This window comes from Polypterus senegalus, chromosome 2 (genome assembly GCF_016835505.1).
Source record: "Polypterus senegalus isolate Bchr_013 chromosome 2, ASM1683550v1, whole genome shotgun sequence".
NCBI lineage: Eukaryota > Metazoa > Chordata > Cladistia > Polypteriformes > Polypteridae > Polypterus > Polypterus senegalus.
Genome location: NC_053155.1, coordinates 308,921,340 through 308,939,089, shown reverse-complemented (window position 1 = coordinate 308,939,089; position 17,750 = coordinate 308,921,340). Strand labels below are relative to the sequence as shown.

General features: G+C 42.8%; 1 protein-coding gene across 1 annotated transcript in view; it reads right to left on the bottom strand.

The window, feature by feature from the left end:
* Positions 1-12,062, bottom strand: part of tubgcp3 (tubulin, gamma complex associated protein 3) — a 73,466-nt gene extending 61,404 nt beyond the window's left edge. Inside the window, exons 1-2 of the mRNA XM_039745896.1 lie at positions 11,861-12,062; positions 3,762-3,869 (exon numbers count right to left, since the gene is read on the bottom strand). Coding sequence (XP_039601830.1) covers positions 3,762-3,869; positions 11,861-11,936 — 184 coding nt within the window. The 5' untranslated portion in view covers positions 11,937-12,062. The remainder of the gene's footprint in view (positions 1-3,761; positions 3,870-11,860) is intronic.
* Between the last annotated feature and the right edge of the window lie 5,688 nt (positions 12,063-17,750).

Sequence of the window (17,750 nt, the reverse complement as noted above, 5' to 3'; positions counted from 1 at the left end):
CTTTGATTTTTTAGCTATCTTACGCAGTCACTTCTTCCCTCTCTTCTTCTGCACCAACAGATTCAATGAAAGCTTCTACCACATGTCACATATAAACCTAGAAAAAGATTTACTATGTGCAGAGTCTACAGGGCAATTAAATGGAGAGCTGTGATAATAACAGCATCTGTGTATCAGAAAAGATTTACTACACCCTCACTAGCCGTCAGTAAATATAATGGTGCAAAGCTAACAGAGCATGTACATTTCGTACACCCCTCCAAGTGGGAATCAACTGCCAGTTTTCAAAGTGTAGTGGTTTTCCACTCTGACCTTGAAGTACTTCTGTGGCTGCTGGTTTTGGCTCTAATCAATTTCTTAACAAAGGCCAACTGATGTCTTCAAGCATAATGCTGCTTGGTAAATAGCTGGCTGCTTTTTTTTTCCTTTAAGGCCACAGTCTAAACCACTACATAGCACAGGCTTTTAAACTTGCCTTTAATAAAGGAGGGTGTATCCCACATGAAACTGTATTTATTTTTTTCCACCAAATTACTTTAAAAAAGAACTATGGTAATGTAGTAAAAAAAAAAAAAAAACACAACAGCACTAATGATACAAAAGGCTGGAGTAGGCTGCAGTGTTAATTCCATTTACGTCCTCTCAGAAATAAGTTGTTGCCATTTTGAAATACCATATATACTTGCATTTAAGTTCTCCCACGGATAGGTTGGGAGTTGGTTTTAACGTATAATTTCTGGTATTTTATAATGTTGCCGTATAAGTTGAATGTGGAAAACTCACACTATTGGTCCAAGAGATATGCTAACACCCACCTGAGAGAGTAACCACAGGGCACACTGCCTTTTTTTTCTATGTATTGGGCTTACGTGACCACACGGTAATACCCGAACTATTCCAAAGTGACGTTTACACTGTTTTGTGTATCTCACACTCTCATACACCTTTATTGTAAGAGCATCCCTTATCTATGATGGAGTGTTCGATAAGAAGCTGGATTTAGTCATTGAAGTGGCAAAAGAAAATTGGTAACTGTGTTGCTGTAACAAAATTCGATGCATCTGAGAAACTGGTGCGAGATTGGAGAAAGCAAGAAGAAGTTAAAATAAATAAATAAATAAACTGTCGTATTTTTGAACGGGTTTTATGATCAATTTTTCAGATTTCAAGACCTGACTTATATGCAAGTATATACGGTAATTAAGAGAAAAAGAACAATTACTTGATGGTCATAAAGTGACTCTTGCTGTACGTTTCCATATGAAATCTGGATGGTTGCCGGTTTGAATCCCTATTACTGCCAAAAGGGATCCTACTCTGCTGGGCCCTTGAGCAAGGCCCTTAACCTGCACTTGCTCCAGGGGCGCTGCACTCTGACCCTAAGGGCTATGTGAAAACTGACCAAGTCCTAATACAAGAAATTGTATAAGGTGAAATAAAGATAGAGGACCCCTGTTACCTGTCAAAAGATGAGGGGTATTACTAAGGTACACGGTCCACTACAGTGTACTGTGGGGAAATGAACATTAGTCACCAAAATCTGAGATATCAAAAGAAAGTGACAGGTTACTCCCGTATAATCAGTGCTTTATAATCAGTGCTTGTAAGCTTTGATTGTTGGGGGCACTACAAAACAGAAATGGTGAAACTCAAAGGAGGATTCACTAGGCCGTTCATTCTGGCAAAAGGCAAGTGTGCTAGAAAAAGAAGTGCTAAAGATCACTTTATATATGAACAAGGTCAGAAATCCCCAAAATAGCTGAAGGCATCTGTCTTTTTAAACAGATAGAGAACATTGTGGGCTATTTATTCAGCCATTCTGGCCCTACACTAAACCCCAGGAAAGGTGTAGAGGATTTTCCTCCACTAAAACTGTATTGAATGCGGATGACACTGTGATCTGTAGCGATAGTAGGGAGCAGGTTGAAGAGACCTTGGAGAGGTAGAGATATTCTCTAGAGAGGAGGAATGAAGGTCAGTAGAAACACAACAGAATATATGTGTGAGAATGAGAGGGAGGTCAGTGGAATGACAAGGATGAAAGGAGTAGAGTTGGCGAAGTTGGAAGAGTTGAAATACTTGGGATCAACAGTACGGAGTAAATGAGGAGTGTGGAAGAGAGGCGAAGAAGGATGGAATGGCTGGAGAAGAGTTTCAGGAGTGATTTGTAACAGACGGGTATCAGCAAGAGTCAAAGGGAAGGTCTACAGGACGGTAACGAGACCAGCTATGTTATATGGGTTGGAGATGGTGGCACTGACCAGAAAGCAGGAGACAGAGCTGGAGGTGACAGAGTTAAAGATGCTAAGATTTGCATTGGGTGTGATGAGGAAGGACAGGATTAGAAATGAGGACACTAGAGGGTCAGCTCAGATTGGACGGTTGGGAGACAAAGTCAGAGAGGCGTTGGTTTGGACATGTGCAGAGGAGAGTTGCTGGGTATATTGGGAAAAGGGTGCTAAGGATAGAGCTGCCAGGGAAAAGGAAAAGAGAAAGGCTTAAGAGAAGGTTTATGTATCACAGGACAGAAAGATATTCAACAAGAAGATCCGCTGTGGTGATCCCTCATGGGAGCAGCCCGAAAGGAGAAGAAAGCTTATGTATTGAATATCCAGTGGACACCTTTATTCAAGGCGTCATACAAGATCAGACTACAAAGGTTTACATTTTTTTTAAGATGTGGAGCACAGGAAGGTTAAGGGACTTGCTGCAGTTCACACCATGAGGGAGGGGTTAGAACTGAACTGACAAACTTTTAAGTCAAAAGTGTAAGGTAAGACGCAGCAAAAGGGCCGGGGATACTTTGTGGTATGAACAGACAAGCTACCCAGTCCTAGTAGTTCGGGTGCCTATCACCTGATCGTAAAGGTCTGCGAGGCTGTCAAAATTTTGTTGTTTTGTGTGCACTGTGAACACTGGTTTATAAATCAAAGGTTTTACATTTGAGTATTTGTCATTTTCAGATATAAAAGAGACCATTATGCATTCCATGCCTGACAAAAAAGACAGAAAAATCTAAGCCACCTAAATTATCCAGGAGAAAAATAAAAAGCAACATCCGTAGTATTCAAATATAAATCACATCAGTTTAAAAAAAAAACTAGAAACAAGCCTTTAGCAAAATGAATTAACTTCAAATTATGTTTTTCTAATTAGTCCAAGTGGTGCATGATAACCTTCAATTCTTCACTTCGATCACATAAAGCAACCAAGCTACTGCAGTAGGACAGAAGGACTGTCCCTCTGTTTCGTAAACACAATACTAAAGAACTAAAAACCAAGTGGAGATCTTGTTGATGGAAATTTAAGTACAGATTTCTTTAGACACAGCCCTAGATACTTGCATTGTATGCATGATATTTTTTAATCAAGTAGAGATCAAATCAGATGTGCAGTGATAAATTGGATCTGATAAATGATTTATAGATAAACAGATTTCCTTAAGCAGATTACTTAACATTATAAACGGGCAGGGTTTAGCTGAACAATTTTCTCTGAAAGCAATTTATTCACACCCCACTTATATAAATCAACACAGATCACAACATTACCCCCTCAAAAAAATTACCCTTCATTCAAAGAAATGTAGACAAGTATTGAAGTGGCTCAATTTGATTAACATCACTGAAATAATAAAGTTGTGTCACAAACCATCAAGCTCATTACAATACTAATACAAGACTGAAACACTTTGATTAAATAATTTCCTAAAAATGGAGAACTTCACAAAAAAAAAATTAAAATCATATTTGAATACTCACGCTCTTTTTTTATCTTTTCGGATACAAGAAACTCATCTCGTTCAATGGTTGGAGCATAATTACTTCCGATAACTCTCACGGCATACTGGAACTGGTGTGCAACATCGGCTGAAACATGGGGGGGAAAAAGGAGACAATAAAGAGGTAAAAAAGGTACTGATGTGGCAAGGGGCTACAATTCTAAAAGTTTGTTTTAAAAAGTACACACAGATCAAACATTAATTCAAGTACAAAATAGTATATGTCAACAACTGAGATTAAAGCAAAACACAGCTGTAACAAAGCCTGTATCATATCACAGGTGTTTAACTGAGCAGAGCACAAATTCTTCTCAGCTTTATGATTTGACAGGTTGACCACTTCATAACTTTTATGGATAGAATTTCTAGGCGCAGCCAGGGTGTTGAAGGGGTCCGGTTTGGTGGACTCATGATTGAGTCACTGCTTTTTGCAGATGATGTTGTCCTGTTTGCTTCATCAGGCCGTGATCTTCAGCTCTCTTTGAATCGGTTCGCAGCGGAGTGTGAAGCGGCTGGGATGAGAATCAGCACCTCCAAATCCGAGAGCATGGTCCTCAGCCGGAAAAGGGTGGAGTGTCCTCTCAGGGTTGGGAGCGAAATCCTGCCCCAAGTGGAGGAGTTCAAGTATCTCGGGGTCTTGTTCACGAGTGAGGGAAGAATGGAGCGTGAGATCGACAGGCGGATCGGTGCGGCATCCGCAGTGATGCGGGCTCTGCATCGGTCTGTCGTGGTGAAAAAAGAGCTGAGCCGTAAGGCAAAGCTCTCAATTTACCAGTCGATCTACGTTCCTACCCTCACCTATAGTCATGAGCTATGGGTAGTGTCCGAAAGAACGAGATCGTGAATACAAGCGGCTGAAATGAGTTTCCTCTGCAGGGTGTCTGGGCTTTCCCTTAAAGATAGGGTGAGAAGCTCAGTCATCCGGGAGGCTCAGAGTAGAGCCGCTGCTCCTCCGCATCGAGAGGAGTCAGATGAGGTGGCTCGGGCATCTGATCAGGATACCTCCTGGACGCCTCCCTGGTGAGGTGTTCTGGGCACGTCCAACCGGGAGGAGGCCCCGGGGAAGACCCAGGACACGCTGGAGGGACTATGTCTCCCGGCTGGCCTGGGAACGCCTTGGGATTCTCCCGCAAGAGCTGGAAGAAGTGGCCGGGGAAAGGGAAGTCTGAGCCTCTCTGCTTAAGCTGCTGCCCCCGCGACCCGACCTCGGATAAGCGGAAGAGGATGGATGGATGGAAGGTTTACCACTTTTGAGAAATTGCAATAAACCAGAGATCAGCAGATTCAAACAACCTGTTAATCCACTAGCAGCTCCGGGTATCCAGCTCGGTGACTAGTATCCTTTAACACAAACACGCTACATTACTGTTTGTTGTATTTTTACTGTATAAAACATACCAGTCACCCTCAATTCAACTCCTTTTTGTACAGTGCCCTTCACTGTGTATGGCAGTGCTACTCAACTTCATGTATTTCAGGGGCCTAAAAACTGGAAATAAACCTGACTAAAAGGCCGCAAAGCAAACAAGTTAACATTTTCTGACATTTTACCGTTAATTGTTTCCTAAAGATTTAAGTTAGAATGTTTTAAAACTAGCAAATCTATTTTTGTTCTTTGCATTTGGGGTTATGTTTAATAAACAATCCTTCAAAAGAATAATAAAATGTACAAATTAGCACTTTATTTAAAGTTGAGCTAACATGAGACTTCTCTTGTTGTAATCACATCACTAGATAATAATAATTCTTTGCATTTATATAGCACTTTTCTCACTACTCAAAGCACTCAGCAACTGAAGGTTTAGGGCCTTGCTGAAGGGCCCACCAGAGCAGAGTCCCTATTGACATTTACGGGATTCAAACAGGCAATCTTCCGATTGCCAGTGCAGATCCCTAGCCTCAGAGCCACCACTCTGCCTAGATAAGATAGATAAGAACAATTTTAAATAAATAATTATCTGAAAATGGGAGTAAAGTAAAAAATGAATCTTAAAAAAAAAATTATGAAAGCTACTTGAAACATTAATGTAATTTATATCAATTAACATTTTACTGCCATCTACTTTTGCTCTTTAAATGCCTGCATATAAGGATAATATGTAAGTAACATATGAATACAGCCATGCTCCACCATAAATACAAACGGCAATACAATCAGGATCCCTCTTGTCAACAAATATCTTCTCCTCTTGTTCGGCCTTTAAGTGGAAGAAGTGTGAGCATTTCCTCAGCAAGATCCGCACCATTAAAACAGCGCACCCACACCATGACCTGGGCCATGTCCGATATATCGGCTGACTCGTCAATCTCCAGACTAAAATGTTCTGCGTTACTTGGGTCAGTTACAAGCTTTTCAAAACTCTTCAGGCTAGTTTTGAATCCGATGTAATTTGAATATCCGACCAATGATATTGTCTTTATTTTTAAAATCAGCAAAGATAGATTCACTGCACTCCAAGAAACATTTTTTAATAAGCTCACCTTCAGTAAAAAGGCTGCGGCTCTTTACAATGCTCCACGCTATTTTATATGAGGCTTCTGTAATGGAATCACTCTGTTTTAGCCCTGCCCGGGGTTTGTTTCCTGCCTTGCGCCCTCTGTTGGCTGGGATTGTCTCCAGCAGACCCCCGTGACCCTGTAGTTAGGATATAGCGGGCTGGATAATGGATGGATGTTTTATTTATCATCGTAGTAAATGTTGCTGGCCATGTAGGCTGCCTAGAAGTGAGCGGATTTTATCCTTTCTTAAATTGGTCTGATGGGGATATAATTTTCTAAAGTCAGCATGACAGCTTTTGTGGTGATGCTGGATATTTGCCCGTTCTGGCACTGCTATACCTCTCAGACAAAGCAGATATAGAGGTTTACTGTTTATTTCAGTGAACGCAAATTCTTCTTCCCATGCTTTGTTAAATGTTCTATGCTCGTTTGCAATTTTGCGTTTTGCCATTTTCTTGTCGTTTTCACCAGTGGCACTCTAAACGTTTTGTCTACTTCGCGTTGTGATACAGAAAGAAACTTCGCATGAACTGAAAAAACATATAAAACACTAATGTGCCCCTTTTTGAGAGAAAATTAAATGTTCTTGTTTTGAGCAGGAATTTAAACTCTGAAAATGATTAATAGACTTTAATACATTTCTTACTTCCTGGGGGCCACAGAAAATGCTTTAGGTGGCCGCATGTGGCGCGTGTGTTAAGTAGCCTGGGTGTACATGCTCATAGTACTCCAATATGTATAAAGCTAAAATACAAATTGCAAACTATACTAATCAAACTTCAGTTTCTAATTATTTCTTATTTTACATGAAACAATATACTGTATACTTTAGAGTGAACATTAGAGTGCACCACCCAATTAAAAAGTCACTAGTACAATAAAATTAAGCCCTGTATTTTTTTTTTATTAAATTTTATTAGCAATCAAGTTTTTACAAAAAAGAAAAATTGAGTTAAGAACAGATCGATCCCCACCCCTGAGAGAGAGAGCAAGCCAAACGGCGTAAAATTTAAGGCTTGTAAACATACCTAAATTAATAAATTCTCTGTGCTTCATGAACTGCCCTGTATTTTAATTCAAACCAATGCCATACAGACAGACACTAAGTCTATAAAGAAGGTCTTTGCACTTTGAAACCGCAAGAGTCCCCCAAAACCAGGAAAGCTCATAAACAAAAACTTAATTTGGTACAAAACCTTCACCAAGTGATCAAAGCTTTTCAGGTAAATAGCCACATTTTTATATATATTATTATACAAGGGCTGTTCAAAATGAAAGAACAGATTTCAAAAATGTATTTCAAAAAAACTGTAGAAGACAGAAACACACTCTGCACATCACTGGATTGAGGAAAACCACGTCACTCAAGTCAACCATCACTGGGGAAAGCTACACGTCCATAATGAATTCATTACATGAGGCGGTCAAACAGAAATATTGCTGGAAATGTCAGTAGGTGAAAAGAAAATCCGAGCACATCACACCATCACACCAGTTCTGATGTCACTACATTGGTTACTACCTGTGTCATTTAGAACTGATTTTAAAATACTACTTATGGTTTACAAAGCTTTAAATAATCTGCACCATCTTATATTTCAGAATGCCTCTCACCTTATACTCCAAATCGCAACCCGAGATCTTCAAATGAGTGTCTGCTTAGAATTCCAAGAGCTAAACTTAAAAGAAGTGGTGAGGCAACCCAGCGTTCTGCTGTTATGCACCTAAAATCTGGAATAGCTGACCGATAGAAAGTCGCCAGGCTAATATAGTGGAGCACTTTAATAAACTGCTTAAAACACATTACTTTAACATGACCTTCGCATAGCTTTACTTTAGTTTAATCCTGATACTCTGTATATGCATTTAACCATCATTATCATTCATGGTGGCTCTGTAATCCGTACTAATCTCTACTTTGTCTTCTGTGGTAGTGATCTGTGCCCCCCCACCTGATCAAAGCACCGTAATGTCACTACATAAGTCCAGATGACCATCATCATCAAGTTCTTCCGTGTGAACCCTAAATACAATGAGGACTGATTGAGGTCATTTATGTTAGGTAGAATGCCTAGAGGGGGCTTGGTGGTCTTGTGACCTCAAAATCCCTGCAGATTTTGTTTGTTGTTTTTTTTTTCCTCCAGTTGTCGGGATTTTTTTTTTCCTGTCCATCAGATCTTCATTTTATTCCATGTTAATTAGTATTGCCTAATTTTATTTTTTATATTTTGTCTTTTTTCTCTTTCTTTATCCTGTAAAGCACTTTGAGCTCCATCATTTGTATGAAAATGTGCTATAGAAATAAATGTTGTTATTGTTGTTGCTTCACAACAATACATTGTTTCTCAAATACCAAAAATCAAAGGCTGCTATCAGGGAATGTGGTTTCATAGGGCTTAACCATCCACCATTCAGTCCAGTCCTGGCCCACCGCGATTATTTTCTCTTTTGAAACCTGATGAAATTCCTAGAAGGCAATAATTTCCCCAAAGAGGCTGTAACGGGTTTGCAGGAGGATCAAGATGAATCCTTCTGTGCTGAAGTCATGGTAGGAGTTACTATTGAAAAGTAAATGAGAGGAGTTTGACCATCAGATTATTGCATGTATGTATAGAGATAGATACAATAGATAGATAGATAGATAGATAGATAGATAGATAGATAGATAGATAGATAGATAGATAGATAGATAGATAGATAGATAGATAGATGGGTATGTATGAATAGATATAGATAGATGAAAAATTATTGAATGTCCCAAATGGTCACCTCTGAAGGCCAACTATCTTTTCATTTAGTTGTAGTGCTGACACATCAGGGATTGTAACATACAGTAATGTGATAATAAACTCAAACATCCAAAAACTTTTCAGCATTCACTCATCTTGCACGTTCATCCAATGCTTCAAGTAAAAATGTTGTCAACAGAAACCTGCCACCATCCTGAGAGGAAGCTGAAGCCCATCCCAGCAATTTTCAGGAACAAGGCAGGCCAAATTCATAGACAGGGAGTCTACCTGTGAAATGGTGAAAGACAATGGGTCTTCAGTCAACCCCTCTTAGCAAATGGCAGCCTTTCTGGGATGTCACGGGGTCTTGCTGCTTTAGGAGATTTTTGGGTCAGACTTAACTGGACTGTGTGTGGCATCAACAGTGGCATCCAGGCTATTACGCACTGCCCCCTAACATATTTTGTATCACACTGTTTACCAGAGGTGTAGCTGGTGACATGCAGGTAGGTCACTTGACCTACCTCAAACTGCTAGCTGTCCAAAAAGCATACGATTCAGAAAACACCTTTATGATTAATTACTAATCTGTGCTATCCATCTAAGATGGGTTGAAGTCTAAGTAACCAAAGCAGACCTCAGTGTTAATATTTGCAGTGCACCATCAATTAGAATGTACTTTGTAATGCATGTACTGATTAAATATATTCAACTTGTCATTCCAAAAGATGCAAACATTTGTAGCAATAAAATGAATTACTACAAATGTTTGTGGAACGTCACCATCTACTGGAATGTATTTTGTAATGACTGGAGTGGAAAAATACATTGCATTTGTCATTCCAACAGATGGTGCATCATAAGCATCATAAACATGTGCAGTAATAGAATGTATTACAACCAAAAGATGTGGAGCATCATCTGTTGGAATGATAAACGCAATGCATTTTGCCCCTAAAAATGCTTGTGAGGTGCCATCTATTGCAATGTCAGAGATGTACCAACAGAAAGGACGCACGCGTACACTTATCCTTTTCCTAGCTGTGCTATCTGCCTAAAAACGGGCTGAAATCCAAGTAATCAATGTAGATCTCAAGTGTTAATGTTTGTAATGGGCCAATTCAATTTGAAGCAGTGCTAATGTTTGTGATACGTCATCTATTGGAATGACAAATGCAATGTATTTTATCACAAACAAATTTTGTGATAATCCATCTTGCAGAAAGACAGAGACATTGCAAATGGATGGCCACACAAACACCTATCCTTAAGATGGATACAAAACAAATTGAACACAAATTAAAAATGCTATGCATATGTACTGAAAAAGTGTGAATCGGGGGGGCTTCCCCATGGTACCTTTGTAGCAACTGGTAGTTTTTCAAAATGGGGTGAAAGGAGCAAGGAAAAAAAAAGTTTGTCCCAGAATGTAAAACTACTATTCCAAAAACCAAGAACGCAAGGCCTTTCAAGCAGACTTTGCATTCTGCAATACATTACTAGCTAAACTGTCACCTAATTTGCCAGCTCCATCGAATTGCAACGAGGTGATGGAACCGTCATCTAACATCTTCTAATATTTTGTTAGTGAACATCAGCTAAACACGGTTGTGACTTTGGCAGTCACTAAAATTCGGTTATGCATCCCTCACAATCCTGAAAGAACACTGGACTATTAGACTCCGAGGTATTGGACTGGTAATCTAGATTGGCAAATGGAACGCCAATCTGAACTGAAAAATGAACTAAATAAAACACAATTATGAAGAACATACTCTCATGAAAAAGTGCAATGTTATATTTAAAGAAGTCGTTAAACTTTGGAAAAACTGCAATTGATGGACACAAAAGATTAACTGTTGGCAAAACCAGCTTGAAAAGAGACTCGTTGAAATAAATAAAAATCCACTACGAAATATAAACAGCCTTTCAAAATGAGATCATTTTAAAATAAAAAACTGCAAATGACAAATTGAAAGTACATTAGTAAAACTAAACAAAAGCCTGATGTAGCAATTCATGATTACTAGGAGTATTAGCAAATAGTGTGTTGTTTTACAAGGTTACCTATTTCTTTAGTTCAATCATAAACAAAAACGTTGGCTGCACTGAGAATTTAAATAAGACAAAGCTAAGCACTGAATGGTAAATGTTACTGTTTCAATAGGTGTCTTAGAGGAAATCTTAGAGCCAAGGAAACATTTAAAATATATCGAAAATGAGAAAAACGGTAAGCCAATTTGGAAAAAAAGCAGTTTGTTTGGTAAAAAAGACCCACCTCACCGGGATCCTGGCGGGCCCGTTTAATTAACTCTGCACTTAGGAGTTCTTTTCCAGCGACATCACGAACGCAGGTTTATTCCGTTAAATGTCAGCTCAATTCACGTTTTAAAAGACTGAAAAACTGGAGACGACTGGCGGGTCTCTTCATTCATTCATACAAGCAGCGGATTGGAGACCACTCACAGGGCACTAAACCAGACGATCACGAAGCGAGTGACCGGTACACGAGCGCTGAAAGCCGATAGGATTTCTTACTCCGAGGTTTGCTTTCAGCCGCTGACAGCACGTTATGTGAGAAGCTTGAAAAACTTCCAGGTCCCTCAATCCAATGCACTGCTTCTTGTCACTTCACTCCAGATATCGCGATGCTCTCCTTTCAGCTCCTACACAGTCTGGCCTTTTCTATAAAGCATCGCCGTTTACACAACCAAACAGCTTTAATACACCGAGTCCAAAGATTTTCATTTCCAATACAAATGACAGCGCCTTCCCCAAAGTCTGCAGCGATCAAAAAGCGGCATCTCCCCTACCAGTATGCAAACCCAATATTTGTTTTCTTTCTGCTTACCTTCGCTTTTTCCCGTAATGCGACAGCACAGGCTCTGCAGCAGTACATTTGGCGACTTCTGATCTAAGCTTGCCATGGTGCAAAAACATCTGACGAGCACCTTTCAAATTTACCAGCCGCCGTTTAATCCACCGCAGCGCCCCGCTCTTAGCAACGGCGCCATTTTAACCGAACCCGCCGAAATCGTTCCCACAATGCACGGCGTAGAACGGCAGATTAACATTCCGTGCTTGAATCAGGCGTCACGGAAGAGGTTCCGAGGTAAATTCTGTTCCTTTTTACCTCTCATTTAAATTCTTTATTCACAATTTTGTAGGTACAGAACTACAAATACAATACTAAAGACTAATAACCAGTTATCGAAAATGATAACTGAACTTAGGCTGGGGATACATAGACATAACCTGTACAAAAAAAATACATTATTAGGCGATCACATAGTTAACTTATTAACAATGAGTTGAAGTAAAGAATATGTTTTATCAGCTTATCTTGACAATCTTTTATAGCAATAAAGAGGGATTCTATTTCATGAGATAATAACCTAAAGTTTGTTTTTGTGTTGAAGGCTCTGGCTTTATGAATGAAATTTAGCCAAAAGACAAAGAAGTTTTAAGGTGTTGTCCAAATCAATCTCACTTTTTTGAATACGTATTCAAAATAAACGTCACATTTTCAGAAATCTCTACAACTTTATAGAAACAAACAAACAACAGAGCAGCAACCTCTGGCCAAAAATACTTTTGAGTGGTCACAGCAATAAAAGAAATGATCAATTGTTTCATCTTCTTTTTTATTACAGAATGAACACAAAGGAGATGCATCATTATAAAATTTACTGAGCCATCTGTTACAAGAATAATAACATTAAAAGGTTTTAAAACGAATTTCCTCAACTTAAACATTAAATCACACATTAACCAGATTATTAGGGCTGCTTTCTTTCACTTAAGGAACACTGAAAAAGTTAGACCTCTTATAACTTTACAAGAAGCTGAAAAGTTCATTCACGCTTTTATTTTTAATTGAATAGATGACTGTAACACACTCCTAATGGGACTGCCTAAGAAAGACAGCAAGTGCTTGTAATTAATAATAATAATAATAATAATAATAATATTATATTGAGCCGTCACCTTATCGTGGTGGAGGGGTTTGCGTGTCCCAATGATCCTAGGAGCTATGTTGTCCGGGGCTTTATGCCCCTGGTAGGGCCACCCAAGGCAAACTGGTCCTAGGTGAGGGATGAGACAAAGAACGGTTCAAACCTCCAATGAAGAATAAAACTGTGGACGACGTTTTCCCTTGCCGGACCGGGGGCCCCCTCTGGAGCCAGGCCTGGAGGTGGGGCTCGATGGCGGCCTGGTGGCCGGGCCTGCACCCATGGGGCTGGCCGGGCACAGCCCAAGAGGTAACGTGGGTCCTCCTCCCCATGGGCTCACCACCTATGGGAGGGGCCAAGGAGGTTGGGTGCAGTGTGAGTTGGGTGGTGGCGGCGGGACCTTGGCGGTCTGATCCTCGGCTACAGAAACTGGCTCTTGGGACGTGGAATGTCACCTCTCTGAAGGGGAAGGAGCCTGAGCTAGTGCGCAGGTGAGAGGTTCCGCTAGATATAGTCGGACTCACCTCGGCGCACAGCTTGGACTCTGGAACCAATCTCCTTGAGAGGGGCTGGACTCTCTACCACTCTGGAGTTGCCCCGTGAGAGGCCAGCAGGTGTGGGCATACTTATTGCCCCCACTGGAGCCTGTGCATTGGGGTTTACCCCGTGGACGAGAGGGTGGCCTCCCTCCGCCGGGTGGGGAAGGGTCCTGACTGTTGTTTGTGCGTATGCCAACAGCAGTTTGGAGTATCCACCCTTTTGGAGTCTCTGAGGGGTGCTAGAGGGCATACCTTCTGGGATTCCCTCGTTTTGCTGGGAGACTTCAATGCTCACGGGGCAATGACAGTGAGACCTGGAAGGGCGTGATTGGGAGGAATGGCCCCGATCTGAACCCGAGCGGTGTTTTGTTATTGGACTTCTGTGCTCGCCATGGATTGTCCATAACGAACACCATGTTCAAGCATAAGGGTGTTCATATGTGCACTTGGCACCAGGACACCCTAGGCCTCAGGTCGATGATCGACTTTGTGGTGTGTCGCCGGACTTGCGCCATATGTCTTGGACACTCGGGTGAAGAGAGGGGCGGAGCTGTCAACTGATCACCACCTGGTGGTGAGTTGGCTTCGATGGTGGGGGAAGATGCCGGTCAGACCTGGTAGGCCCAAACGTGTTGTGAGGGTCTGCTGGGAACGGCTGGCAGAGTCCCCTGTCAGAAGTAGCTTCAACTCCCACCTCCGCAGAACTTCAACCACGCCCCGAGGGAGGTGGGGACATTGAGTCCAATGGGCCATGTTCCGTGCCTCTATTGTTGAGGCGGCTGACCGGAGCTGTGGCCGCAAGGTGGTCGGTGCCTGTCGTGGCGGCAATCCCCAACCCGCTGGTGGACACCGGTGAGGGATGCCGTCAAGCTGAAGAAGGAGTCCTATAGGACTTTTTGTCCTGTGGGTCTCTGGAGGCAGCTGATAGGTACCGCAGGCCAAGCGAACGCTGGCTTCGTTGTTGCTGAGGCAAAACTTCGGGCATGGGAGGAGTTTGAGAGGCCATGGAGAACACTTTGGACGGCTTCGAGGAGATTCTGGTCCACCGTCCGGCCTCAGGAGGGGAAGCAGTGCAGTGTCAACACCGTATATGGTGGGGATGGTGCGCTGCTGACCTCTCTGACGTTGTGGGTCGGTGGGAGGAGTACTTCAAGACCTCCTCAATCCCACTAACATGCCTTCCACGAGGAAGCAGAGCCTGGGGACTCTGAGGTGGGCTCTCCCATCTCTGGGACTGAAGTCACCGAGGTGGTCAAAAACTCCTTGGTGGCAGGGCCCCGGGTGGATGAGATACGCCGAGTTCCTTAAGGCTCTGGATGTTGTAGGACTGTCTTGGTTGACACGCCTCTGCAACATCGCATGGACATCGGGACAGTGCCTCTGGATTGGCAGACCGGGTGGTGGTCCCCTCTTTAAAAGGGGACCGGAGGGTGTGTTCCAACTATAGAGGGATCACACTCCTCAGCCTCCCTGGAAAAGTCTATTCGGGGTTCTGGAGAGGAGGGTCCGTCGGATAGTGAACCTCGGATTCAGGAGGAACAGTGTGGTTTTCGTCCTGGTCGCGGAACAGTGGACCAGCAGAGTCCTGAGGGTGCATGGGAGTTTGCCCACCGGTCTACATGTGTTTTGTGGACTTGGAAAAGGCATTCGACCGTGTCCCTCGGGAATCCTGTGGGGGTGCTCGGGAGTATGGGGTACCGGACCCCTGATAAGAGCTGTTCGGTCTCTGTACAACCGTGTCAGAGCTTGGTCCGCATTGCCGCAGTAAGTCGAGCCCGCTTCCAGTGAGAGTTGGACTCCGCCAGGGCTGCCCTTTGTCACCATTCTGTTCATAACTTTTATGGACAGAATTTCTAGGCGCAGCCAGGGTGTTGAAGGGGTCCGGTTTGGTGGACTCAGGATTGGGTCACTGCTTTTGCAGATGATGTTGTCCTGTTTGCTTCATCAGGCCGTGATCTTCAGCTCTCTCTGGATCGGTTCGCAGCTGAGTGTGAAGCGGCTGGGATGAGAATCAGCACCTCCAAATCCGAGAGCATGGTCCTCAGCCGGCAAAGGGTGGAGTGCCCTCTCAGGGTTGGGGAGAGATCCTGCCCCAAGTGGAGGAGTTCAAGTATCTCGGGTCTTGTTCACGAGTGAGGGAAGAATGGAGTGAGATGACAGGCGGATCGGTGCGCATCCGCAGTGATGGGCTCTGCATCGGTCTGTCGTGGTGAAAAGGAGCTGAGCCGTAAGGCAAAGCTCTCAATTTACCAGTCGATCTACGTCCCTACCCTCACCTATGGTCATTAGCTATGGGTAGTGACCAAAGAACGAGATCGCAATACAAGCGGCTGAAATGAGTTTCCTCCGCAGGGTGTCTGGGCTTTCCCTTAAAGATAGGGTGAGAAGCTCAGTCATCCGGGAGGGCTCAGAGTAGAGCCTCTGCTCCTCCGCATTGAGAGGAGTCAGATGAGGTGGCTCGGGCATCTGATCAGGATGCCTCCTGGACGCCTCCCTGGTGAGGTGTTCGGCACGTCCAACCGGGAGGAGGCCCGGGGAAGACCCAGGACACGCTGGAGGGACTATGTCTCCGGCTGGCCTGGGAACGCCTTTGGGATTCTCCCGAAGAGCTGGAAGAAGTGGCCGGGAGAGGGAAGTCTGGGCTTCGCTGCTTAAGCTGCTACCCCTGCGACCCGACCTCGGATAAGCGGAAGAGGATGGATGGATGGATGGATAATAATAATAATATATTTTATTTATATAGAGCCTTTCCCATGCTTAAGGTGCTAAGAATGCAGTTGCCAGAATCTTAAATAGGAAAAGAAAATCTGAACACATCACACCAGTCCTAGCATCACTACACTGGTTACCTGTGCCATTCAGAATAGACTTTAAAATTCTGCTGATGGTTTACAATGCCTTAAATAATCTACTCCATCCTATATTTCAGAAAGTCTGACACCTTACACTCCAAATCGTAACCTTAGATCTTCAAATGAGTGTCTGCTTAGAATTCCAAGAGCTAAACTTAAAAGAATTGGTGAGGCGGCCTTCTGCTGTTATGCACCTTAAATCTGGAATAGCTGACTGATAGGAATTCACCAGGCTGATACGGTGGAGCACTTTAAAAAACTGCTGAAACCCATTATTAACTCTTTCAGGGCTGATGTCCACTTTTGTCGAAATTCAGGGTAGAGAACGGTAATCATCTATAAACTGCAACAGAACTCGCCTTTACCTTTTAGTTCAACTCTATGCTAGAAGGAAAGTTAAGAAGCTTTGGCTGACTTAACCTCGATTCTCTGCGGTGCATGAGTAGCTAAGAGCAAACAACCTGTAAAATGACATTGACATCTGGCGAGACTAAAGCTAATGTGCAAATTAAAATACTCCATGAATATTTTACTTATTATCACGAGCTGGACTCTGACTTGTTGGACTTGGAATTTGATGCAAGTGATCAGGAGATGGCGGTCAAAACAAAAGTGAGGGACCAGCATCGGCTGATCAGTCCCCAGCTGATCGGGTTCCTGAACATATTCGTAGCTGAAAAGCCTAAAGCAGCGTCGCCTGGGAGGACCACCACTTATGATGACTTGAGGTACAAACCATATTGCGCCACACTGCAACTGCCGCCACCACCCACCTGCTGTGCAAAGACAGCCAGGCAGCCAGTCCACCATGCCTTCCTGCTGGCCATCGAGGTGCCTCCGCACAACTATTGATGCTAGAGATGCTGAACATGTGCCAACTCCAGCCACAGCATGTAGCATCAGACATTTTATGTTGATTTATGGGTGAAACCATTGCATTGTGTGCTTTTCAGAAAACTGAAAAAATATTCAGCCCTCAAAGAGTTAATTAATTGGGCTTTTTCATAGCTCCTTTTCATTTGTACTCCTAATAGACTGCACGGGCATAGATTCAAATTCTTCAGAGATCCACAGTCTTTACTAATATCCACTATTCTTTGTTGTTTTCCCCAATTCCACCTGATCACCTGATCAAAGCACCATGCACCATGAGATGGTGGAATGAATGCAGGTGTCTCATCTGTCCACGAGACCAATGCCATCTAATCCTATCATGTGAAGCCAGAAAACTAAGAGGAGTGAATTAGAAACATTTACGGTAGGTAGAATCTTCCTGTCTTGCTATATGGTTGTGAGACATGGACGCGATCCAGTGACCTGAGAAGAAGACTGGACTCCTTTGGTGTCTCTTAGGAGAATCCTTGGGTACCGCGGGTTTGACTTTGTGTTGCTCACAG